Genomic DNA, 27,706 nt, shown 5'->3' on the forward strand with positions numbered 1-27,706 from the left:
GAACCCGGCACTAGTATCCAGAGGATACAACAACGAAAAAGAGGATGGGAACTTTTTTCATACTCCGTCACTGAAATCTGGAAAACAGCTACTTGCTCAAAGAGCTCAAAATAAGAGCAGGCAACATAGACCAAATGGAGGACAAACGGTGAGGGACAGGGTAAACTTCTTTTTAAACAAATGTGTATAAACACACGAGCACATTCCCATTCTGGGTTGATTTCTTATGATTTCTTCAGTGTCTCCTCTTCCCCGTTGGAGGACCAGAAACCCACCCCTGTGCCGCAGTCCCACTCAGGTGTGAGGCGCACACAAGGTGCCCAGCTCTAGGGAGGAAAAATTATCCCTTGCCATCCTCTTGCTGGAGCTCTGTTCAAATGTAGGTGGGGGGTAAAGAGCTCCGTCCTTCATGGGGTGCCATCATCGGCTATTGTGAATGATCACCTTTTGCCATATTCGCCCACAAAACACCAACAATGGAAAAGGTAAATGAATTAAGTCCCTTTTTTCCCCCTTAATAAAAACCTGGTTCCCTGTGATCCAGTATTCTTTCCCAGTACCTCTAAATTGTTACCATTTAATGGCAGGTAATTGTTACAGACAATTTAATGTAAAACCATTATAGCTGTACAGGACTGCTCCTGAGATCATTCAGATTGTTTTTTTTTTATTCTGGCTTTTTTGACATTGATGCATGACAACCACCACACAGAATAGTTTTGATCCTACAGGGCTAAAAGTCTCCTTTGTTGCTTGAACTTGAACACAGGCATTTCTTATTACAGTGTGGTCGATATATTAAATGTTACAGCAAGTGTTAAGATGTAACATATATGGAAAGTAGAACAGTATACGGCATAGGGAACAGGCATCCACAGACCCTACTGTCTGTTCCTGACATCATTTTATCTTTCTGTGACTCTCTATATTCCCTTTTCCCATTTATGTTTAGCCGTGTGCCTGTAATGGCTGACATACATTACTGCTTGCACAGTGGTTATCAAACTCTCAACTGGGCTGCCATCGTCTTCCACTAGATGTTACTATGCTTAAAAGTCTGAAAAGTTCTACATGGTTTCTCTTCTTGTGAATATATTTATTTCATTCTCTAATTTAGGAGATCGTGAAAAGCAGTTTGCTTTATCTGCGCTACCGTGGAATGAGTTCACGAAGCCAGATCTTTCTCATCAGCTTCATGTGAATAACTCTCCATTTGTGCCTGGATTGATTGGTAATTCTGTAAGTGTAGAAGATGATGCCAATCCTTCCTCCAAAAAGAAAAAAGCGCCAGGCATGGTAGCATTTCAGGTTAACCAGGCATTACCTTTTTTTTTTCATCTTTATGGCACGAACATGATTTTTTTTTCAGGAGTAGAAAGGTTCATTTCCTTTTCTTTGTGTTTGTTCCTGTGAAAGCTAACCATATCTGTAATATTTAAGCTGTAGAAACAGTGAATCGTTCATAGATATATTGGAAACTTTGAGATAGGTCTAGTGCTCATACCTTTTGAAATATCTAGAAAGCAAACTGAGACTTAACAGCGACTGCAGCAATAGAAAGAAAATAGTAATAGGATGGTCCAATTTGGGATCCTGTGTCCAAAATCCCTATTACATCTGTTATATGGCTAAAAGAGAAAGAAAAAAATGAAGGACTTGCTTCTCACTGTGAGCAAAGTCACAGAGTAATAGAAAACCTAACAGATAAAAGCGTTAAAACTGTTTTGAAGCCTCCTGCCCAACTCAATAATAAATTGAATGCACCATGACTTTGGGATCACTTATACCATGTTTGAAGCACACACATGTAATTCTTTTGCCTCTGGTCTACATGTACTTTATAGGCAGATAGAATTCCATTTTAATTAGTCCAGATTCGTTTCTCAGAATTCACTGACCTGATCTAACAGACAATTATTCCAGAAACAGATTAGTATCTTTCACCGCCTGACTTTGCTTTTATGAAGCAGATTGGATTACTATGGAATAGAACTAGAAACACTGTACTGGAAATAATACCGATGTATATTATAGCTATTTCTACCAGGAATCTTGATATTTTGTTCTGTTATCATTTACCGTTTCACCAGGAGCTGCCTTTAACCTGAGGTTCTTTCAGTTTTTCCTATTTTTGTATTTTAAGAGAGTCATAAAACTCTTTTATTTCAAAGACACAAAAATGCTTCCTTCTTTGCTTTTGTGCTCTTTTTCTAGTACAGCAGCTTTGCAGGTTCAATGCATATCCGCTTGTATTAGTTCCTTTGCCAGCCCACAGCGATAGAATCCTGTCTAATGATTCACCTGCAATAACAACTTATTCGGAAGACTGATGCTGATCTACTGATCTTCCTTCAGTGGCTGTGATTCTCTGATGATCTTTATAATTTTCCTGTTAAATTCAGTGCAACGTTAAGAGATACTTCACAAGAATAGGAGCACAAGAATAATAGCCATTCCTAAAAGCTGTCCAGCGCTCAGAAATATTCTCCCTAGTATAGTGATTGATATAGATATTTTTTTCTTATACTTCGATACATTAAATGGTAAATTAAATGTAAATGTAACAAGTTGAAACAATGAACAAATCTACTATTTCTGTTATGGCTACGTCAAACCACCTAACAGAAGTTGTTCTCTTCTTTTCAAAGATATTGTGTTTACACTAAGGTAGAGATGCTCTGTCCTACAGACCTGCTTTTAAATAGAATAAAGCATACAAACTGATCAGGGAAATACTATTCCCATCACATATTTAAGTAACTCAGACAGAAGTAAAGGGATAGAAGCATACCAAGACTTATGTGCTGAGACATGAGCATTACAGTGCACGACTATGGTATTATAATGTGAAAAGTACCCTTGTTAATTATTGTATAAGAGTATTGATACCTGCCTTTCTGCAGTGCAGGCTGGCCTCATAATCACATCGTGGTAACTGCCAGGTTGGTGTCTGGGAAGAGGAGGATATTTCAGAGGCAGTAAAACACTTTTCTCCTTCCCAGAAGTGAACAAAGTTACTGATTTCATTGCATACGTGACAGCTTTCAGAATATGAATTAGATCCCTTTAAAACCTAAATATTGCGCAACGTTGGAGCGAGACAGCAGAACTAACAAAATCAAATCATTACCAATCAAACCATTTTTCTCTACTGGAGAAAAAAAGACTTTGTTCAACTAGTTCTGTGCTCTATCTAGTTAAATGTTGCGTCTTTTTTATGTAGTGAATTAGTACATAGTTATAAAAAGTCTTAGTAGAGCGGCCAGCTTCCATATCTTAATTGTATTTGCTAGAAATGGTTAAAGCTCTACTTCGTCCTTCTCAGTCAATGTTCAATGCAGTAACATGAAAGATCTTAAATGTTTGGTTTTGTATGTATTGCTTTAGCTGCTTATGTGTCACCTTTCAAAAAATTTCAAAATTATTCTTAATATTGAAACAGTGATATTTTAATTTTGATGCTTGGAAGAATAAGAATGAAATATTTGGGTTTTTTTCAGCAATGTTAACACTTTGCATTATTCCTCTTCTTGCTCTCAATTAAATGTATTTCCTTAAATTCTCTTTGCAAAAGGAAGATGTTTGTGCGCACTGTTAGAGTGGGTACATGTTAAATCCAGCACTATACGTTTATTGCACATAGTAAATTTTCTGACTTGATTTTTCTTTTTCTCAGAATCATTGTAGGGGTTTATTTTTGATGGAACTCAAGAAGTGTAGGCTTTCCTAGCAGTGGGGGAGGATTAAGTCAATCAAACTTAAATATCTGTTCATTCTAAAGGGATGTAATTTGCATAGTAGAAGATTATGTTCTCCTCTCTCACATTTCTTTCAGTTTCTCTGTACTTTCATGGACTTTCTTCCTCCTGCATTGCATAACTTTAGAGCTTCTTATTTTTCTTATTTATTTTAGCTTATTTTTCATTGTATTATTTCACTCATTCTATTTTTACTTCACTTTCTTGCCCTGCCTTATTTTTATTTCTCTCTTAGCTCTGTATTTTTCCCTCTTCATTTTTGACTACTGATCTAAGACATCCATCCCATAGATGGGGGGGGTGGTGTATCCTGCTCTCATTCTAAGAAATACATAACAACTCTATTGCCAGACAGAGAAGTGCAATGTCTTTCCATTCGACTGCTATTATCTTGGTTGCAATTTCTGAAACCGTATTTCTCTTTCCTTTCAGACCTTGGCAAATTTCTTTTACCTGTCCTCACCCTTTGCCATTCATTTTCCCTCTGCATGTCTGTCAAAGCACTTGTCACTTGTAACTGCCTTGTTCTTAGTTTCCTGATAAAACAGTTTGGTAGCCTTTGCTTTTCCACTGGACATGATATACTGTTTGGAAGCGAAGGTCCCAACACGTAGTTGCTGATGTTTATCTTGCAACAGCGCCTGAATGATAGATAATACGTATTTTCTAGCCAATATTTTGCAATTACCCAAATAAATATTTTATATTATAGACTAAACACTCTCTTTAACTCTCTTTGAAGAAAACAGTGTGCGTATATTTTCCTTTCTTGTATCTTCACCAATGACGTAAAGGTAGGAGACATAAGAAGGGAAAAGGGTTTCAGCCATTCTTCCTTCACCAGACTCCTCGAACATAGATGTGTTTGAAAACTAAAAAGGCTTTGGCAAGGAAATATTTAGAATGAAGTTGCATGCTGTAATGGAAGACTTCCTATTTTTAAACTTTTTCAAAATGTCTGAACTCCACCTTTGTGTGGTTTCATTATTGCTGGTTCCCCGTACATAAGTGTGGTTTCCTGACAGAGTGCAACAGGATTAATTATATACAGAGCTCAAAAGTGCTTCTCACCTAATTTTTTGATAGATAATCTGTAACACTTTAAAAGCTCTCCAAATCTGGGCAAGTTATACATACGAAGAATCCATTTTTCATTACGGTGTTCAACCATGTGCAATGTTGAGGGAAAAACAGAGGAGTTGGATGTCATCAGGATAACCCAAGCTGGCCAGCTGATAGGCAGAAGCACTCCATACAGTTGATATTTGCCGATAGGAAAAGGTTTATTTGCTGCTTTGCTCTTGATGTGGGGGAGAGTAACTTTAAGCAAAGATGTGGTTTCTTGAAGCACCAGCTGAGATTAAATCCCTACTTTGTTATACAGAGGCAGTTTCTGAGCAAAAGAAAACAAAGGAGTGGAAAAGAATACTTTTTGCAGATCAGGAACTGGAAAAGATACTAAATTTTCCTTTCAGGTTTCCCCCATTTTATCCCTCTCATCCTTGACACCCAGGGGTACTGTCGAAGCCAATGAAGGTTTCAGGGTTTTTTCTAGTCTGTGGTTCTTCTAGCATATGTCCCCCCTGCTTATTGCCTTCAGAAATGGTTTTAGTTCTCAAACTCACAACTTATTAACAGAGCTCAGATGTCTCACCCTCCCATATCCTGACGGGTGTTGTCCTGTGGCAAAGACAAGCCCCTGTGACTCCAAGCCAGCCTGCTGGCTTCAGCCAGGCCAGAGGAGACGTGCCAGGAGACAACCACCAGACATGCCTCAGTCTTGGGACCATCTTGTTCTGTGCAAGCATTCAAGTAGGCTGTAGTAAAAATTGCAATGTGTTTTCTCTCAGTTCTGTACTCTGCCAGACACCAGCGCAAACATGCCTTAGGTGAGCAATGAGGCAGGCTGATAGCCCACAGAATCTCTGTCTATATTTTGGCCAATGTACCAGTCTACCATCTTGTCCCCCCATGAGTGTGCAGGCACATTCACACAGACCCACCAGATGACCCCTTTGTATCTGGCGGCAAGGTGGGTCCCAGGATGTATGTGCTACAAACAAGTTGAAACCAAAGCAAGCTCCAGGAGGACCTTCAGAGAGGGTACTGAAATGCCTACAGACGCACACGGGAGAGTTCCCGCATGGATGCAGTTGAGGCAGCCTGGAGAGCTTCTCAGGACGAGTGGTGGAGATTCAGATTGGGGATGGGACACTAGGCCTTTAGGTGGTTCTCAGGAGGTGGAGGTTGACAAAACAGCACAGGGACGTCCGATTCAATAACACAAAAATGCATAACTCCCAAGTCCCCGTGCCCTGCTGAGCACTCTGGCTGTTGCCTGGCACCATACCAGCATAAGACCAGGCCTCCTGTGCCCCTTGCTTTTCCCAGGAGAAAGCCTAAACACGCAGGGGGCAGCTCTGCACTGGGTGATCAGGGAACCTGAATATCGGGGTTTGCCTGAGCATACTAGGCTGTCGCTTTAGATGCAGGTTAAGCGGCCTGCCCAGAACCACAGAATAAGCCTGTAGACCCTGATTGCTGGGTCATCACAAGCCAAGGTTGGTGCTTTAGTTGCATAACCAGGGTTTTTTGTATTCCTTGAGGTAAGCTAACAGATACCTTCAACTAAATTGTGGGGGGGCTTGATTTTCAGAGCTACGAAAAACTGTCTTTTTAAAAAAGAAAACCCTCATCAGGCTCCTATAAAGTAGAAATGGCTAAGGTGATTTTCTCCAGCTTTACTACATGAGTCATGCTTGGATTGACACTAAACATCAGCTTAAAAGGAATTATTTTGAAAGTTATAATGGTGTTTCAAAATTAAAGCTTCCTACAACTTTAACCAGAAAATCACGACTGATGTCTCTAGTACAACTAAATGAAGCATTTCAGAAACTTCCACAGCATAAGTGATGAATGAAATGAAAAATCACAGCCCATTGAACTGATAATGCCCCTATATTAAAACGAAGTATCTTCAGGGAACAGCTATTTAAATGGGCTGATATTTATGTCCCCTCTCTTCCTTCCTTGAATACAAACAATTTAAACGTAATATCTCCAGACAAAGCACTTAAGGAACAACCCCTTTTAGAATACTTCTTCCCTCCTCCCCCTTCTTTCTCTTCCTCTTTCTGAAGAGACAGGAAAAATACTGGGAAGGCCTGGTCCAAATTCTCCTCTTTGCTTCTCCATGACAGTAATTTTGCAAGAGCCCTAACGAACACCTATATAGTGATTATGGGTGAATCTCGATACAGAACTAATCTACTTGGACGCCTTTGGCTTTCTCCATAGCTGTATTGGCCTCAAGGCAGATTCGAATTTGTCAAAAATCACGCAAAGATTTTGCTATGTTCCATTGGGTCGGGTATGTAAAAATTGTACATGTTCACCTCAAGTTTAACTTTTTTTGCCCAAGCTCAGCAGGAAAAAAACACAGTCTATCAATAAACTGTGTTACATACAGGAAAATGTAAGCCTAAAGCAGGTTTAATTAAAAGTCTTATTTGTAAAAGTTTGGGTGCAAAGCATCTTTATATGGAGTCTGGGTCTATAATATTACCTGTGGAAAAGTCAGCCAGAGGTACCTCCTGTTCCAAGAAGGTGGGCACCATCGGTTTTAATTTCATTCTTTTCCTGAAAAATATTTTTTTAATATTGTCATTGTAATTCAGCGTAAAATACGCTTCTCACCAATGTCATCCTCTGACAAAGGAACTTTCGATGCAAATAGGTCTGAAAGGAAGAAGAAAACCCACTAACAGAATAAAAGTGAGAAATGGCAACTTTGGAGGTGTAACCGAGGTACTGCAGCAGATGAAACATCTGAGTAATTCTGCTTCATAAAAAAGGCCGAGATGAAAAAGGACACTGTATCTCCTCAAACACCACTAAATTCTGGCTGACTAATTTAGATCAGTGATGCTTCACTTGAGAACAGCAGCAAACTGAGCAAAGAATTTTTGTAGGGCTGAGTCAATTTAAAAAAGCCAAAAACAACCAACAAAACGAAGCAAGCAAACTTACCCAAAATATGAGGTAAGGAGTTTGTGATAAATTTCCAGAGTATGAGCAACTAAGTACAACTCTAGTCAAAGCACTGGAAGAATATCTGCTAAAAGTCACACACTGACAGGTATCTAGCAGTGCTGTGTGAAGAATTAAGAGAGCCGTGCTGTGTTTCAGGAAAACTTTAAAATTGGTCTTCATTCTGAATTTTATGAAGGAAAAATCCAAAGTTTGGGTTTGTTTTTTTTCTCCTGAATTGACTGGTTAGAAACACAATGGTGCACTGATCCCTGCTTTTCACATACAAGCAAACGAATTGAACCAGCTTGTTCTGAAATATCAAGAGAGGACATCATCAGAAAGTAACTCTAATTGTGTTACTTTAAAAAAAAAATAAATTCTAGCAAAATCATTTCAATTTCATAAAACATTTTGAGAACAGAATGTCCCATTCTGATCCCCTACAATACCAGTAGACTCTGGATTTGTTTGTCCTCTACAGTAGTACAAGTGTGTCTCACTTCTTAATACGAATATTGTAGGAAGAAATCATAACCTGAGAGCACAGCAGGAGGGGAAGGTATCAAGGAAGCAAGGCAGCAGCTTAGATCAAATTGTGTATCTGCAATTCAAGAACCTTTTAGAAAACTGCTATTCACACTCCTTTCCAACAGAAACTTCTGGAATGGGGACTTATCAGAAGATAATAAGGTGATTCCTTCCCTGTAACTTATACAAAAAGCTACTTATTTGCCATTTCTTGGTATTTTAGCAGTATATTGTCTGCTCAGGATGTGGTACAGAATGAGGTTATCACGTCTCATCATCTTCCATGTCAGTGAATGTAAGGTCTAGTGTAGCTACCACATCTCTCAACCATATGTCATTTCCTTAACACTCATTTTAACTAACATATTTATTTACAGTACGCTTATACACCAGATCCCAAGCTCTCCCTTCACATGTAATCTTCCTGCCTGCTGTCATTTTTTCTCAGAAAGTGTCTTATTCAGTGATATTTTGGAATTTAATTTCAATAAATAAATTGGTCAGATGAAGTTCTCCTCTATAAACTGGAAATAGAAAATTTTTAGGAATTTAATATTAGTTTACAAATATTTCTTCCCTATGTAATCAGTCAGGATCCTTAAATACACAGCCCCAGGTGCCCTTTAACCAAAGGAGAAGGTTGAAGGGGAGAATCATCTAGTAAAATTGCAGTGGGTAAAACTGGATGTTCAGCCCTTCACAACCACAGTACTTAATAGTTCATTTATCAAAATATTTATTCATTTTTACCAGTACGTCTGGGAATGAAGAAAGTAATGGCCACATAGACACTACTTCTTTCTATCTAAGCAGTCCTCTACTCTAATGAACTTTGAACCTCCTGGGTCTTGTTCAGACCTGCCAGGCTGTGGTTCCACGTAGCTGGCTTTTTCCAGCTTGCTGCTTCAGTAAAAATTAGTCCAAATCCCGAAGTTCATAATCCCTACTTCAGATATCACCAGGTACACTTTTGCAAAGGCAGCTTCAAATAAGCTTAAAGATCTCTAGACAGGAAACCTGAAAAAGGGAGATCAGCTGGGATAATGTGTCCTCTCTGTCTTGTTGAACAAGAAAGGGCCTGCCCACAACAGACTTCCACTGCCTTTTCCTTCAGCAACATCTTCCATAGTTTTTCTCCTTTTTAAAACCATTGCAAAATCTGCAACACTAAATGTATTTAAAATATAGAACAAATTTCAGCACAACACAAACTGCTACCATCAACTTCACAGGCATGAACTCAGAGTATATTCAATCTACACAATAAACCTTTAGCTTTTGTCTTGCCGAGAAAGGAGTTTCTGGCCCTCTTCCCTTGGGCGCTCTGTACAGTATTACAAAATTTCAGGCCAGATTCAACTATCTGCAAATGACCATTTGTCCAGCTCGGGGGGTGTGTGCGTGTCACAATTCTTTTACAATGCCTTTTTGTGTTCCCCAGAATTTCAAAGTTATACCTGTATGCTAAAACAGAAATAGATACAGCTGATGACAGACCACCTCCTCCTCCAAAGTCTTTGAAGATAGCGGGATTTGGAGATTATCAAGGATGCCAGACCTCTCTTCTCTGTTCTTATTACAGATGCTACACTACACATGAAAGCAGTGAAATAAGTGGGATCAGCAGAAGGAAGCCCTTCTCGTCTCTCAGTGAGTACATCTTTCCTTTGCTTTCCTCAGCAGCAAGTTGGCAACTCTAAGGTTCTTCTGAGATATGATAGCATCAACTTTGTATGGATAAAGACTAAAATACCCAAGGTTTATTGCTGTGCCTACAGCTTCCAACAACATCAGTTCTCATTGCCAGGCTGACAACTCCAAACATGCATTTGAATTTAGGAGCAGAACCTTGGCATCAGTGTGGGATGAATCACCACAGCTAGCCTATGGACATCTCAGGGAGCTCACTGCAAACTGAGCTCACTGTTTGGGATATTTCATAAGATGCTCCCTCCATCTCAACACTTAGGCAGCAGCGCAGAAGCTTCATGTTAAGTAAACAGGCTTTTGAAATGTTAAGCTCCTTCTTGTGTTGTTTAGTTCACAGGCAAACGGTCCACTATGCTATTTTAATTTCAGTTATTTCTGAAACAATGAAGCTCATGTTCTGCTAACGACTGAACTCCTTTAACAAATATAGCTTTTTAATACAGGGCAGTATGCTCTTGAGAGGCTACAGTCAGTATTGTTGCTAAAACTGCTTGTGCTAAGAAGTGGGTCTCTGAATGCCGACTCTTAAGGTAAAAGGGAAACTGCAGTACATAACAATGCAAAAATTAAGTCTTCAGAGCCAAAGCTGTATTATTTTTAGCATCAAAATGTCTTATTAGGCTATTAAAGAAAAGCTTTGCATCTTGTCAGCAGATGTTTTGGGTCACGGGTATAAATATTTCTAAGTAATTTGTGGCCAGACAACACACTCTGACTTTGTTCAGGGATTTAGTATTTCAACTATTTGTTAAATGTCGACTTCTACAGCAAATAAACAAAATCTAACAACCCACATGGAGATCTGCTTACAGAAAATGATTCTGGCAAATGGTACTGTGTATCTGAAATATTTCATGACAATCACAACATGTTTTCATGGTTTGTATTCACAATGATAGTTATGTTGCAAATTCTACAGTAAGTTTAGATAATAGTATGTACTTCTGTTATCTGTGCTGATGTCTTCCATTTCCACCTTCTAATTTTTCTGCCTATTGTCAATTTCTAAATACCTATTACTAGAGTAAATCTTCTATACCTTTTTGCTCTCTATAACTACCTGAAAGGAGGTTGTAGTGAAGTGGGGGTTGGTCTCTTCTTCCAAGTAACAGGCGATAGGACAAGAGGAAATGGCCTCAAGTTGTGCCAGGGGAGGTTTAGACTGGGTATTAGGAAAAATTGCTTCACCGAAAGGGTTGCCAAGCATTGGAACAGGCTGCCCAGGGAAGTGGTTGAGTCACCATCCCTGGAGCTGTTTAAAAGACTTGTAGATGTAGGGCTGAGGGACATGGTTTAGTGGTAACTTGGCAGTGCTAGGTCAATGATTGGACTTGATGATCTTAAAGGTCTCTTCCAACCAAAATCATTCTGTGATTCTACTCTTCACTTTGATTTAAAAATGCCTACATTTTCTAGTATGGGAACAGTCCTCTAACTAGTAAACAGACACTACGGACAACAGTCTTGGGGTTTTTGCAGTTACCTTTTGTGTTTTGGAGATTTGCAAATCTTATGTTGAAATACATTGTCCCTAGTCTCTAACACATCTCTCATGAAAAGCAAACAGTTTATAAATAATGTACTTAAAGAAAGCTCTGTATCTGTGGCTCAATTTAACTTGCAGCAGCAATAAGCCGCATTTCTGACTGCAGGTACTTGTATAGCTGATAAGAAATGACAATTCCAATGCCAGCAAGGTTACTGATCAGTATTCTCCAGAGGGAGTGGAGGTGGCACGCCTGGCGTGCCAGGTCATTAGGAGGAGACATCATGATGTGTCTGCCTAGATCTCCAATAACAAGCTCTCCCCAGAAAAAAAACGGAGAGTTTTCCACTCAAAAAAGTCAATTTTTATTGAAATGAAAACTAGAAATTTGATCTGTCTAAATACAGAAAACTCATCACACGATGAGTTAGAAGTAAAAAGGTTTGGACACAATTCTCCCACAAAAGCAGTGCCCTTGCAGGCGAGCCTTTGCTTCTAGTTCTGATTTTACCCAACTCAGTGAATGTCTGAGATACAAAAAACTCTGCCCAGTCTCCTTTGGTCCCTGAGCAGATTGTCCATCACCTTTAATATGTGGCAAGCTGCTGCTTGGTCCTCAGCCTGCTACACCTTGCAGGACAAATAGCTCCCAATGTGAGAAAAGCGTTACCTGTCATACAGCTCTACCTGCGCTTCTCACAGTCTCCTTAAAGGAACATAAAAAACCGTAAACAAAAATGGATAACCAGCTTTCCTTGTGGTTATATTTTTAACTTACGTTTCCACAAGCTAAAAAGGTTGGTTTCAAGTTTCTGACAGTACCAAAAACCCACCCATTTCCTTGATATATCTCAGGAAAAAACTTTGCTGCCAGCTTTTTCATCAAGACACAATGTACCTCTAAGAATAGACTTCACCCTGGTTTCTCCTTACTTTAAAAAAAAGTTGTTTTTGTAATGTCCCTCCTTGCTTTTGTGTTTTGGGTTGTTTTTTTTTTTAAACAATCGTGACTATTTTGCATCGAAATAGCTGTCCACAACAATGTTAACCCCCCTCAGAGGTCTCCTGTGTTAGTTCACGATTTGATAGGAGAGGCCAGGATAAAGACAGAAAGAATATACTCAGTACTGACTTGATTTCCCTGCACATCTCAGTTCTGCATGTTATTAGAACAGCTGGCACTATTAGACATTTCACTCTTTGTACGTTACCAAAAAAACTTGTTTACTGTTAGAGGTGAATCATTATCTGGTTTACATACATGCTAATAGGTACAGAACCACCCATATGTATCAGATAATCTAAGTGTTCTATATAAAGCCTCCTGAGTAAACAAGAGGGTACAAGAAGAAATTGAAAGCTGCTGCACTCTAATTTTGTTATGTTAGTTCAAACAGAATAGAAACAAAATTTCTCTCTGACATATTTAATTACTGGAGTCTTTTGGAACGGAAAGCTTAACCATCGTAGTAAGAGTTTGATATAAAAATTTCATCTGTTTTTTCTATCTTCAGTACGCATAGGAATAGATATACTATGAATCAATCCTTTAGATATAGTTGGCAATCTAGTACAACATGAAAAACTAAAACTTGCAAGCTTTCCAGCTGAAATAAATTATTCTCACCTTACAAATAGTAGTGACCATTAGGCCAAAACGGCAGTGGGCATTGCTTTGTGATGCTCCTGCTTTGTACACTCAGATGTCAAAACTTGTCATTTTGCTCCCCGGGCTTCCTTGTATGATAACTGTGCCTTGGCAGAAACAACTGTTTTGCAAGCTCTGTTATGTTCCTGCAAGATCTACAATGGCCAGCTCTTCCTTCAGATTTCCTAGTCCACAGAGGAAGGGCCAGATCTTTGTGTGATATGCTGAGACCAAAAAAAAGGAGGTATTTGTAGCTGAAAGAGAGCGCCATACGTACAATATCAACTGCAGACGAAATGGGATGTTCTTTTTCAAAGGTTGCCACAAGTGTTTCTGATAGAATGTTTCAAACTCAACAACAGTACTAAAAATAATACTGTATTTCTTTTAAAGAAGTAAGATATTCTCCTTATATAATTTACAGGGATTTTTATAAATAAGTTTCAGGGAAAATTATTCCAGAAAAGTCAAAGAACATTCCCTGATTAATTTCTGTTCCTCTAGAAGGTTGTTGAGAACATGTTACCAGTCATTTAGTAATCTTGCTTCAAACACGGTATAATGACTGCAAATGCTTTGATGTTTCATTCTCTAATACTCATTCAGTTCAAGAAAAACTCTAGGAAAATATGGTTTGATACCAGTATATGCAGGTTACACTACACCATCATGCCAGTATGATATGTATTTGCATTTTTTTTTATTTATATTAGGAGATAGTTTTTAAAGGGAGCTTTCAGAAATAAGAGGAGTGTTTCTAGAATTGTATTTTTCCTGTAAATCTTGAAGCAAATCCAGCCTCACTTATGGAAACTATTTTTGTGACCTTGACAGGAAAAAAATCGCTTTTTAAATGTCTCCAGAATGCCCTGCTTGGCAAATATGTGAATTAATGTTCCCTTACCTCTGACTATCAGGCTCCTTTGAAATGTCTGGATGAACCCCCAAGAATTAGAGACCCCAAAATCACTTCTGAAAACTCATCCAGTGTTAAACCCTGGTAGAAGCAAACAGGAGAGAGTTTCAAGCGTGGGGGCAAAATGCAATATCCAGTTTCAAGAAAAGGCATTCATGTAAACGTGGTGTAATTGCAAATCTCCTGGGACTGGTGGAACTCTAATTCCCCATTTGTGCCTACCTTGGAACATTATGAATTGCAGTCACCTTTTCACTGCCACCTCTAGATTATCTTGCATCTCCACACTTCGTGACTCCCTTTCCATAATACTACTTAAACGCATCCAGTATATAATAGCAATAGAATAAACAATCTACAGATCTTTTTCTGTAACATCCTTTATTTTCCCAAACTTTGTCAGCCTCTACTGTGCAACCACAGAGACACACCTACCAAACTTCAGATCTTATGCCTGTTCCCGCTGCAGAAGGACAAAACTTCCACTCGTTTTGGTGGTAAAAGAACCCCCTCTACTCCTGAGTTGTTAAGTCTTTATAAAATGGCCTATCTGATAAAATGTCTTTTATTTGCTACCTCCCATCTTACTTATTGCGCGTCCAGCAGTCTAGTCATGAGGCATAGTCGATCTGCAAGGACATAACAGAACAATTCGCACGGCCAAGACCAGGTTACAGTGTTAAGTAACTGCATCTCTTGCAGGCTGCCTACACGACACTGGAAAATATACCTGAGGATGCCACTGAAAGGTACCTAAAGAATTGCGATTGCGTTAGTACAGCAAAAGGCCCCGGCTTCATTTACCCTGTTGGAGCTTGCTCTCAGTGAGAGATACACATTGCACTGCATTACACGAAATGCGGCCAACTTCCAATTCAACTTCTTCACCTCAGGATTCAGGAGTAAAAATTTAGATTGTACCTCTTTTCGATGCAAACAATAAAACAAAGATGGCAGAAGTGTTTGGCAAGAAATTCTGTGCAAAAAGAAACTACCACAACTTGAGGGAATATACTTTAAACAGACTGAATTAGAAAAACTACATGGAAAGGAATAAAAACAAATCTGCTTTTTTCCACTTTAGTGCATCGATGCTGCCTGTATCTTTCATAAGCCAGACACGTTATTTAGGGACTCACAAAGAGTACAGTTGTTTATCAGGCTGAACGATGGAAAGAATGCCTCTTGTGACAGTGGTGGTGGTGAGGAATTAGCTGCTATATTGATCCCCAAACTTTATTCGCAATATAGACTAATTGCAGTGACTCCATCACATACTTTTCCTATAGTTCCTTTTAGGTTTTTCCTGATTCCTCAGTTATTTCTGTGTAAATATATATACTGAATAAAATCTCATGGGAGGCACTGCTGGTGGATGCCTATTTTTATTCTAGATCCAAAATAGATTACATACAGGATTTTTTCATATCTGTCTCTATATGCATATTGTACATATATTTTCCAAGCAGGGTTGGCAGAACAGACCACAGCCCTCTCCCTCCATGGCCTGAAGGCAGAAGGGTTTCATACAGAATGGGCTTAGGGAATCACTGACAGGGTTTTCAGGTCACATTATCAGTTTTGGACATAGGCAGAATTTAGACACCTGGATTCTATTGAAAGTGCTAAGGTCTTTATTTAAATTCAGTCCCAAGTTCTTCCTGTGGGGCACTTGGAGACCTCCTCAGTTCCCAGGCATGCACCAAGGATACTGGAAATGGGTGGGCTTTTAGGGACTAACGTATTCTAAGGTGAAGCATAAGTACTCATACTTACTTGGAGTATGGCAAAAGATACCAAGCAGCAAGGAAGAAAGAACTGATTCTTGTGTATAAAAATCTCAGGATCAACAAAAAGGCCCACTTTGATATCATTTGCATACAAATTCTAAATCCTTATCATTTTAATGGAAGTCTGGAATACTCGCGAATTGTTGACTAAGATATAGACTGGAAAAGTTCCCCAAAAAGTCTTTCACTACTTGTGTGGTTGTGGGGAAAGTGTTACAATTCGTCAACTGTATCTCAGTAGTTATGTTACTTTATCACCTTCTAAGCCAAAGAGCTATTTTTAAATTGAATTAAAAATTGCTACTTATGCAGTTATCCAGTGGATACTCTCCAAAACAGGATTTCTGCAGCTATCTTGGGTCAGAAGAACATGATGAATCAGCATGCGAACACCACCAGTTTAAATTCAATTAATTCCCTTTATACGCTCATTCACCCACTAAGATGTGGTTTGAATCCGTCCCTCATAATTCATTCCCAATGTTCGCTCACTCTTAATTTTAAATTAATCTAAATGCAATATAATTTATTGAATTCAAAACCAGGAAAATGGAGCCTTAAGAGAAAAAAAACCAAAACACACTAATAAGAAATGCTTAAAGGAGGCTACTGTTCACTGAGGCACAATTATCCTGCCAAAGCCTCTGTAACTCCTACCTTTCTCCAGAGCTACGCCTCATATCATGGATGGCGAGCGTAGCAAAGGTAATATTGATTGTCTGGGTATCAAGCTGTCTTGCCTGTTTAATCCTTATGAAATTTGAAAAGGGAGAAATACTCTTGTCTCTCCATCACATCTGTTTTAGTTCTGACTGTTCTGCCTGTAAGCAGAGAGCCTTCTTCCAAACAGGGGCCTTAAATAAGACAAAGATACCTCAAGTATAACGTGCTCATCTCTTGTCACCCTGATGAAGACCTGTGGAGGTTTTCATGCTATGAAACAAAAGGAAAGATATAATCTGAAGACAAGCCTAATAGCCCAAATTTTGGTATTGATACGGACATTATCTCATGATCTCCGCAAATTTAGTTCTTTGAAAAGGTCATTTTATTATCCCCAGACTAGCTTCTTCCTTGTGCGCCCTGTACAAAGTTAGAGATCCCCATAATAGCACGGTAACATCTACTTTGCAGCCTGAACATTTATACAACTTAGAGCAGAAGCAACTTAAAAAGTAGGAGCAGTGCTTGATGTGTCTGACTAGGAAAAAAAGACAGGTTTTTTTTTCAACAGAATGAAACCAGCCCGTTTGTAGACTCCATGCTAATCTGCATCTTTCAGAGCTTTCCAACTGATAAATTCAGCTGAAAAATGCATCCACCACTAAGGCTGTGCAGCAAAATATCTCTGTGTGCAACAGGCCTGCCAGCTGCTGGCATTTCAGGGCTCTCCCTGGCATGAGCTGAGTAGCACATATTTGTGCAAGGGAAACAAATCAAAAAGCCTCTTCAATTTACTCATTTTATCCTGTTTGGAAGGGCCTCAAAGCCTCTTTTTTTACTAGCTATATTTGTCTGATAAAAGATATTACCTCTCCTCACAAACCTTGCCTAACAGTTTGTAACAAAGTTTTTTTTAAAAAAAAAAAAGTTGAATTCAATATAATATTCTTTCAGCTATTCACCTTCAACTGATTATCATATCTGCTTCAGGAAGAACCTATATGTTTAACAATGAAAATTTAAAAATATCCAACTTACTAGGTGTCTCTGCACTGCCTGCGACAGCCTCATTTTTCCCTTCAGGAGAGACTTCACCGGATCACAACAGAAGCTTCCTAAACTGTCCTAAAGAGCCAGGTGGCCGTGCAATTCATAATTATTCTTCAAAAATGTTCCTTTTTTGCCCTATCTTAACCCTTCTCCCTAAACAAATGTCTCCCGCGTGACCCCAGGACATTAAATCACCTACACAGTTTAAGTGTATCTAAACAGCACTGAGGAGAGCAGCCAAGTTGAAGGACGGTGAATTTCATTCACTCCTTCTCTGCTTCTGGATTTCCTGGTTCGTCTTGTATCTGTACTCTTTGCACTGAGATAATAAGGGCTGTGTCACTGGAGATCTCCTCCTCCTAGATAATACAAAACATACAAATGTTTCCATCAAACCCATGGAAAAATGCTCCTTGTGAAAATGGTCTGACCCTCTAAGGCACTACATACACTGTGATTTGCGAGCTCCTGTACCACGTACAATACGTTATTTTTCAGAGATAAATCTCCCTCACTGATCATTCGAGGCTTTCCTAACCACATAAGCGTAAGAACAACTGACAGAAAGATAACACCATTAAAATCAATGCTACACTGGCAACATTTCATCATTCACGTTTAATTTTCATCATTTCTCCCTGGTTTGCATGCTTTGTATATATTCACTACTCAAAGATTAGTTAACATCCCAAGCTAATCTTTGGCCTGACTGAGCAGTGTTACAACCGTATAAGATTATTTATTTTTAAATAGGATTACAAACCATGGAGATGTTTTAATTCTTTATTTTCAAGTGGTAGAGACATTTTGCTAATGAATTTGCTGGCTTGTCTCCTTTTATTTATGATAATCACCTATCTTCACTATATAATGGATTTGGGTGACTGAGGTTAACACATCGTGATTCACAGAATTTTGATTTTAAGTAGGGAGTAAACAACAGTACACCGAATTATGAAGAGATCATGTTCAACGAACATTCAGTGCTAGAAGTACGAATGCAGACAAGAGGAGAATCATTCTGGTTTACCCAGCGCTTGTTAATGAAAAGCAGCCATTCATAATAGGTTATATTCTGTCCTAAATACATAGCTATATCTCTTGTTCATATTTTGGGGGGAGAGGGGAGTGGAGAATGGAAAGAAGACAGCAAGAGACACGGTCATCACCGTGACCAGTTCAGTCAAAGCCCCTGTTCAGTATACAGCAGTGACCTCAAACGTTAAGCTAAGAAATGAAAAAGAGTAAAACTAAATTACTCCAGTGCTACAGTGTGAATCAGTCACACATCCTTACCTCCTTACCTCGGTAAGAAAGCTTAAGTATGTTAACCTGTCATCAAAAGGTTATTAGAAATGGAGGTGGAGAGCTCGGAAATGGACATCAAGAACAATCAAAGAATGGAAATACTTTATGTGGAGAGAGTGGAAAAATGAAATCACCTGTCTTAAAAATGGGTAGGATAGAAACCAGAGAATAAAACTGGGAAGATAGATAAGCCTATTCATGTTCTTTTACAATACTGGAATTAAGCTAAAAGACAGCAAATTTCAAGGCAACAACAAAAAAAACCCCCAAAAATCCCAACAAAACACCACCCTTTAATACTCAGTCAAAGTCTGTACGTGGATCTCACTGCTACAAGATGCTTTGCAGCATTCAGATAAGTGCTAGCCATTGGAGCAGGGGGTGCTTATACAGAAACTAAAGTTTTGAAATTAATGTAAACTCCATGATGCTCCCTGGCATCAAACAACCTCCATGTATTGCGGGAAACTCTTTTGAAAGATTGTCTCTTTGCAGAAACCTAATGCAGAGTTCTTTCCAAAAACTTTCTGAATTAGGCAGTCAAGGCTACTGTTGGATATCGAACTTGATAGACTAATTCTACAGTCTAGTTACGAAGTTCTTTGATTTCTGCTAATTGTGTTGAGTTTTAAGGAAAACAGCCTCCCTCTAGTTGCTAAAATTCTTGGCATAGGATTTAGGCTGTGGAAGAGGGAAGTTACAGACTGCAACTTACTTTAGAATGGGACCCACATGGAATAAAGGAATCTGTTAGCTTTCCTGCAGAGGAGAGCTTAGACATGGGCAAATGTGAGATCTTAGGTATTGCCTTAACATCAGAAATTAATGCCTAAGATCTTTTTTGGCAGTCTGTGTACACCTCCTTATTGCTCCAGTGCCTGTATCTTTTGGAATAAGCTAAATGACAATGAGTACAGCTTGGATTTTAGGAAGGCAGAAGAAATTTTTTAAAAAGCAAATACTCGAAAGCAATTTTTCCTTCAAACAAAACATTATTTGTCAAAAATGGTTCTGTTAGTTGAATTGGAGCTATTCTGGGATTGTCCTAGAATAATGATAAAGCCCTCATCAGCTATAATTCCTGTGCCTTCTCTGATCTGGTAAAACTCCCCTGAACTCAGTGAGGTTACATTGTCCCCAGCTACAGAAGAATCAACTCAAATCTAGCTGTGGCATACAGCAGTTTACAGACATACATTGCGAATTTTAAAGCGGCTGCAAATGCCCTGTTATTTGCACAGAGCCGCAGTAAACGCACACAGTTCAGCTCCTGACAGTTCTGTCCTGACAGTTTGTCGTGACAGCGGGGAAGTTATCCAGAGGGATAACCCGGCACCTGAGCTGGGACAGCGGGAGGCAGCACGCACCGCTCCGGCGGGCTCCTTCCCACGGGAGAGGCTGGGAGCCTTGCTCCACGCCCTGAGCTCGTCCACAGCTCACGTCCGAGGGACGCGGAGGAGGCAGAGGAGACCCGCTCCCGGCAGGTCCCCGTGGCGGCGGCGCGGTGCCGGTCCCCGCGGAGGGCAGGGCGGGCGGCGTGTGGCCGGGTGTCTCACCTGTCGATACTTATCACGCAGAGAGTCATGATGGAGGCCGTGCAGCACATGACGTCCATGGCGATGAAGACGTTGCAGAAGAGGCGCCCGAAGATCCACTCGCCGCCGATGAGGTCGGTCACGCTGACGAAGGGCATGACGGCCAGGGCCACCGAGAGGTCGGCCAGGGCCAGCGAGACGATGAGATAGTTGGAGGGCTGCCGCAGCTTCTTCACGAAGCAGACGGAGATGACCACCAGGCAGTTGCCGGCGATGGTCAGCAGGGTGATGAGGGAGAGGACGGCCCCGATGACAACTTTCTCCACGTTGCCGTAGCTGAGGATCTGCTCCCCGCACTGGGAGTCGTTGGCGGGGAGGGGGCTCGCCGTGGGCAGCGCCGACGGGGGGGGCGACGGGCCGAGCTTCGCCAGGCTGCGCGGGGGCCAGGAGCCGGCGATCATCCTACCGCCGCCGCTCAGCGCCCGCGGGTCCTCCAGGACCAGGGGCCGGAGGTTACCGTAGAGGTGGCTGCCGTTGAGGGCGAGGACCATGTTGGCGTGAGCTGCCCATGAAGCCCCTCCGCCCGCTCGCCGGCTCTCCCTCGCAGTGCCCGGCCCCTCCGCAGTGCTCGGCCGGTGCTCGGGCTCCTCCTCGGCCACCCGCCGCCGCCCGCCCCCTTGCAGCCGGCGGAGCGGCTCGCCGCCGGGGGCACAGCCCTCAACTTCCCCCGGAGAGGCTGGGCTCGCCCACGGAGCTCCCCGGGTGGCCGGGGGGTGGCCACGGCGCCATCGCCCCCAGCCCGCGGGGAAAGCGAGGGGGGGGATTAGCGGCAGCTTCCCGCCCACCCGCGCCCACCGCCTGCTCCCACTCGCGGCTGCCTTCCTCCGACGGCGGCGGCGGACGGGGTGGGAGCCGCTCCGCCCCCCCCCCCCCCCCCAGCTCCCTCCGCCTCCCCGAGCGGCAGGTGGGGGGAGCGCCCCTTCGCCATAGCCCGGCTGCGCTTCGGCCGCCAGCTTCGCCGCCGCGGTGGCCGTTTCGGGAACTCCCCTATATCATCTATGTCTATAGTTATACATAGGTCGCACCCGGGAGGAGGCGCCCGGAGCAGACGCGGCCGCAGGCTGAGCGGGTCGGGTCGGGTCGGGTCGGTGACCGGCGTCGCTGCCGGTGGGCACCGACCTGCCGTTGCCTCCGCCATCGGAGCGGGCGAGATGGAAGATGCGGGTCCGGCAGGACGCCGGCTGCTGCCCAGAGAGTTAATAGCGGCCCCTCTTGTAAGATCTATCCTCAGCAACTTGGTCATCTCTGAAGTATTTCTTTGTGTTGCGAAGCTTACGTATTTTCAGTATTAAGATTTCTTTCTCCCTACTAAAGTAATGTGAATCCCACGACTATATTTTCAGGGTTTTTAATATTTATATAGCATTACTTTCAATTTATTCTCCATTCCATCTTGTAACCCTTTCAGTAAAGTTAAAATCACTAACAACAACAAAACCCCATTGCTTTGAAGTACCTGCTTTTACTGCAGAGATTCCTTGAACTCTTGGATACTAGCCCATTTCTGGCACTCGCTAGCTTTCTCCATTCTTTAAGGCATATTCTTGCCTCCAACTGGGGTGAAAACTAACTGTTTGAATGGTCAGTTACCCATGGGATGCCAGCAGAAGATTACACCTCTTGGTAAGGTGACGTGCTAGACAGCAAGGATTAAACACAGGAAACACCTGCTCCTGAGTGTCCCCTTATAATTCCAAGAAGAGACAGAAGCCAGATGAACTAGAGAAAGAGAGGAAATGAAAGCAGGACTGTTGACCCCAGCTGAATCAGTAACCATCAACCAATGTCCGTGATAACTGAACGAGGGGAGGTCTTGTAGGTAGCAACACTATGACAAGTTTTACTTAAGTGTGCACCAGGCAGTGTGTGGCCCAGCAGTAAGAGAGGCTGCAGTATGAGCTCGTATCATACAGACGTAAAAATGTGCTTTGAAACAAGACCTAACAAGTACCCAGCTATTGGAAAAAGGCTCATCTGACACTCATAGGCACTACTGAAACATAAATCCACAGCAATTGAGGCTGACGGAATTCCTTGTTTTTAATGAAATCTTCTGTTCAGTCAGCATCAGCTGCTGTTGTTGAAAGAAGGCTTTCCATCATAGGTGACCCTACATTGGCTCAGCTCCCCTGGGAGCACGCCTGGGACTGAGGGGCCAGCATCGGGGCAGCGGCAGAGCCTCCTGGGGTCAGATCACACAGCAGGCAGCGAGCAGGGTTTGGGAGTTCCGCTGCTTGTTTTCCCTTCCATCCCTGCATCTTGATTTGACTAAGATAATAAAATAAGCAAGTTCCACATGGTAAAGATGAGATCTATTTGAGCAGCTCTTTGACCATTATCAAGCTGAAGGTGTTTTTCTATTCAGCCACGTATTTTCCTCCACTTTGTTAGTTGCCTCACCGTGTCCACTCACAATAAAAGCTTTCTTTCCCTATTTAACCACCCAGGACACGTTCATGAGCCTTGAGCTTGAGGTGACTGACCCCTCCAGGGCGATAAAGCAAGTCCTTTGTCACTCTTCTCCAGGTAAGCAAATATTAGGCTAAAAAAGATCTTTAGAAATGGCAAGGGTACATCAAAATAAGTTAAGGCATTAAGGCAAAACATGGAGAAAGGAGAATATTTCCTCGTTGTGTGAATGCTTTTTTTAAAAATAGTGCCTGAAGTACAGCTAAGCAGATAGGAACTGGGTAAATTTTGTTCAAAATAGATTCATATCATAAAAGCTGATAACATTGTACGGTTTAATACTCGCTGTAAAAGCAATTTTTCAGTTGCTTAAAATGTCACTAAGGCAGAGCAAATTATAATCTGGTGCTTCCTGCAAATGTGTTGACACAGTTCATTAAATCAGTCATTCTTCTTGACAGCTTTTCAATACATTTCTGGAACGTGACTCTCTAAGTGTACTCAGTGGATTATACGCACAATCATTTGCGTCTTACTCTTTCCCATTCCAAGCTGAAAGGAGGATTTATCTTTTTTTCTGTACCTTAAATTCCCATACAGTTCACTAGAAGTTAATCACCTGATTTCTTTCCTTCTCAAAGGTTGTATGTTACTATTCCTTTATTTACCCTCATAATCTTATATTCGAAGAGACAAACCAATTTAAGTCAATTTACGTACCATTATAGAAAGGGGTTTACGTACTATTGCAGAGAAAATGTGAAACCTTGGCAAGATGAAGCAGCTGATACCTCTCTAAAATCTTTTCCTTGAAAGCTTTTCACTGGAACACACCTAGAATAACATTCCAGTTTCCAGGGCTGGGCTGAATCTGGTGAGGTGCTTTCCTTGAGGGCTTTAGAGGCTTTCACATCCCCAGTGTCTGGGAAAGCAGAGAGCATCCATCACTCCATGCGACTACTTGTATTCCATGTGTTTCAAAGAATGATACGTGAAGGTAGGAGTTGATCCTTCCAAGTGTACATCCAACTTTTGTCTTCAGTGACCCTATTTACAAATTCTAACTGTTGCAGACAGCACACAGAAATTAAACAAATGGCTGATTGGGTGTCAAGAATAACAAGTTGACAGTTGTTCTCCCTCTGCCCCCCCCCCCCCCCCCCCCGGGATATTACTTTTTGACCTGCTATTAGGCTTCTATAAATATCATGAAATCAGTTTTCTGGCTGAGCTTGGTAACTTCCTGTTCTTTGAGTCACTTAGGCTCTTTATGTATAAAACCCTCTTCACATTTCTGTACCTCTCTGTGCTAAGGCCCTCATCTCTCATTCTTCATGTACCAATTGAAGTTAAATTATTTTGTTCACACCTGATAATGTACTTTGCAAATCTCATCCTTGATATTTCATTTTTGTTATATAGAAGTGTTCCAGATGTTTTTAAAAAAATAGGGCAAAGGAACCTTTTTCTTTGATTTTTTTTTCCTCTGCAAAAGTAATTAACTTCATTACTTGATTTTTTCCCCTTCTCCAGAAATAGTGTTAATCACACAACATCTTCTGCATTTGTGATTGATATTAAGCGTATAATATAACAGGGGGTATTGGCATCTGCCTCTGTGTTAGTTAGGTCAGGTAAGATAGACATCATCAGAACTACCTAAGGAAATACAATTTCCACAGCACACGTTGATTTAGTGAGGCCAGACGGTATCTATCAAATTTGATAAAGTGTTGAAAAAACTTGCACTAAATCCTGGATCCTTCATCCCTCTCTGGAGGACTTAATGCTCGCAGAGTCTGTTGACAGAGCAGGGCTTTGCTAACTTGGAGCGCTCGGACTGAAATGGGTCAAGAAGTGCAGTGCAAGAACTTCACCAGCAGAGGAGAAAGCGCTGACAGCCTGACATGGTAACTCTTTTTCTGGCTTTTTTTCCTTTCTTATCATCTCCTTTTTTGTCCTTCCGTGCCTGAGCCAGTCTGTCTTCATAAACTGTTGATTTCATTTGTCTGTTGTAATTTTTTTTCTTTCTTTTTGTTTTCATCTTTTCTTGGAAACCAACATAAGTCTGGTGAGGACCTGCTGTTGGGAACAATAAATAAAGTATAGGTATATGTTCCTTCTGCCTTGGGGAAATGCATTGTCAAAAGTTTTAGTATATTTCATCCGAGACTGGTTAGAATTCCGTGGACAAATATTACTGAAATCTTGATTTTTATTCCCAGCATGTCCTGTTTAGCAAATAACATTCTTGTCCAACTTCTAGCAAAGACGTTGCAGCTGCGGTTTTCTTTTATGCCTTTTCTTGTCTTTGTGAAAATAAATCATCACCACTCTGTGGCAGTAAAACAGAGAGGTAACCGTTCTCATCTTTGGCATTTCTTATCATTGTAAAAATAAATACTTGCATCTGTGCCACTTAAATGTGAATTGACGTCTTTCCTTTTTGGAACCAGCAAATACTAACAACAGCAAGCTGTCACCTGAAAAGAAAACAAACAAACAAAGTGAAATTTATGCTAAAAATTCTGTATCGCTTAGAAAAACAGAGCTCCCATCCCTGAAAATTCAGTCTGCACCTTTACAAAGGAGATTATTGAGGTTATGAGGTAATGATAAAGGTGACCCTGATATTCATGTTGCTGAGCTGATGAGACAGATAGTACCAAATATTATCTTAGCTTCCTAAAAGTGCTAAAGGCGGAAACAAAGCAAAAAAATCTAGCAATTGCTAACATGGGCTGGCCATTGAAAACATATTAGAAGAATTGTTAGTTTTTCTGCATAAAAAATTGCTGAAAGGCCTGCCCTGAAATCTTAAGTGTATTGAGAGAGAAAACACCTGGAGGGAGATCTGACTCCACAAGGAGGACTGCAGGACACCAATGAAACAAAGCACATTAGAAGCTTGTGGCTTAGCAGTGAGGACTACAAAGATGTTTTAAGTACATCACTGGGGCTAGCATAAAAAAAAAAAGTAGTAAGATCGGAGTAATTAATGTAGGAAATAGGGTTGTACACTGGTTTGAGTACATGATACCTAATGCTGAAAGTGCTTCATACTCAGATTCTTACATGATTGCAGCAAAGAGGGTTCTGCAAATCTTCTGCACAAAGATCTGTTTACAAGTTCTCCATCGCAAACGCCTGGAGGAAAGGTTTGTTTTGCTTGTATATTGCACAGACACAAAAGCTGCTTAGTCCTGTTTGATGTCTCTGAACACTGCTGCAGTAGAGCCACTCAAAAATAATTGACTTACTTAATGTTTATGGATTGCTTCTTACACTCATTAAGACAAATTAAATCAAGTTCCATCATACTCTCAGTCAACGAAAACCTGAAATAGTACCTTGAGCTCTTCCATTTTCGTGGAAAAAGAAAAGCCTGAGAACACCATTCAGGCTATGCTGCTTGTTCGAAACACTGGCAGAGAAGCAGGACTGGCTGACCCAATAGACAAACACCTCATGGACACAGATAGGCCAAAACAGAGCTCCTTTACTGAAATGTCTTGACCTGACATTGTCAAGAACAAAATGCTGCTGTCGATGTGGCAAGAATAGAGACGGTTTACCAGCTGGTTTTTATCCCTTTCAGAGAGATGTGTCTTTTCCCTGTCACAGAGATGTGACAGGTTGTCGTCTACTGACCCTCAAAGCTGCCCTGAGCTCCTTGTCCAGCCTTGGCAGCCCACACGTAGCTTCTCTGTTACCACCATCCCAAGTCTTTGTAACTCCTCAGACAGCAAGGCCAGAGATGTGCCAAGCAGGCACTATTGTTTCTCAGTCATCTGTTGTAAACTGTGTGATCTCCTTGGTAGAACCCAGCCACGAGTCCCCAGGCAGAGCTGGCGCCAGCTGCACCCAGGACAGACCCCATCAGCAGGGACGTACCAGGAGCTAGCAGCATCGGCGCCTTGGCCTTGGTTAGAAGCCTTTTTGCCTCATTAATAATTCAGAGCTCTGGATACCCCACAGACTTCCCTTCGTGAGTATTCAGCCCAGTGTAAAGGAGAAAGCCGCGGCCTCCCGCCCGGCCGGGGCCCTGGAGTTACCCCTGAGGTGGGACGGGAATTGCAGACCTGCCATCTTCAGCAGCTGCTGTAAGTCCAATTATCACCTGTGTTTTGCATATCCCGTGATATTTATCAATGGTAGAAGGATATTTGGGCTTTTTGTTAACAGAGCTACATGGTGAATGCGTATTTGATTACCGGTGTATTACAATTAATCAGTCCTTTTTTGCGTTAGGGGCTATCGCTTGACACGGCAGCTTGGGGCTTTACTTCACTTTTTTTTTTAAGTTAACATAGGAAAGAGAAGACCCTTCAATAACTAGAAAGGAATTATTTTTTTTTCACGTATTGGCTGCGTTCAGATGGAGCTCAAGGAGTTTAACTGGCAATACTCGAGCTGAGCGAGGTTACTGCTCCACCTGCTGGGTACCGGGCAGGGCTGTGAGGGGAGCGGCTGCCTCGGCCTGCTTGGCTGCGGCACAGGGCCAGGGCTGACCGCCCTCACAGCCGGGACTGATCTCCCTCACAGCCGGGACTGATCTCCCTCACAGCCGGGACTGAAACCCTTCAGCGCCAGGGCTGATCTCCCCCAGCGCCCCGCCTGAGAGCGGGACGATTCACCACACACGCTTTCCCCTGCCTCGTCGCAGCCCTTTGCGGGTGCGCCTCCGACCGCAGCGTGCCCGCCATTATGTGAAACACCCTCCCCGTTCGCCGCTGCGGTTTGGTTCACCAGGCTGGCAGCCCTCCCGCTGGCCGGGGACGGGAGAAGGACTACAAGCCCCAGGCTGCCG

The 27,706-nt window shown here is 41.6% G+C and overlaps 1 protein-coding gene across 2 annotated transcripts in view; it reads right to left on the reverse strand.

Annotated features, from left to right (window-relative positions):
• HTR7 (5-hydroxytryptamine receptor 7) overlaps positions 1-21,242 on the reverse strand; it is a 33,416-nt gene extending 12,174 nt beyond the window's left edge. For both annotated transcript variants that reach the window (XR_008467048.1, XM_054205973.1), the window contains exon 1: positions 20,449-21,242. Coding sequence is in view for 1 of the 2 variants with exons in the window: in XM_054205973.1 (XP_054061948.1) it covers positions 20,449-20,978 (530 nt within the window). In the remaining variant the exon portion in view is untranslated. The remainder of the gene's footprint in view (positions 1-20,448) is intronic.
• Positions 21,243-27,706: the final 6,464 nt, after the last annotated feature.

Source organism: Rissa tridactyla, chromosome 6 (assembly GCF_028500815.1).
Source record: "Rissa tridactyla isolate bRisTri1 chromosome 6, bRisTri1.patW.cur.20221130, whole genome shotgun sequence".
NCBI lineage: Eukaryota > Metazoa > Chordata > Aves > Charadriiformes > Laridae > Rissa > Rissa tridactyla.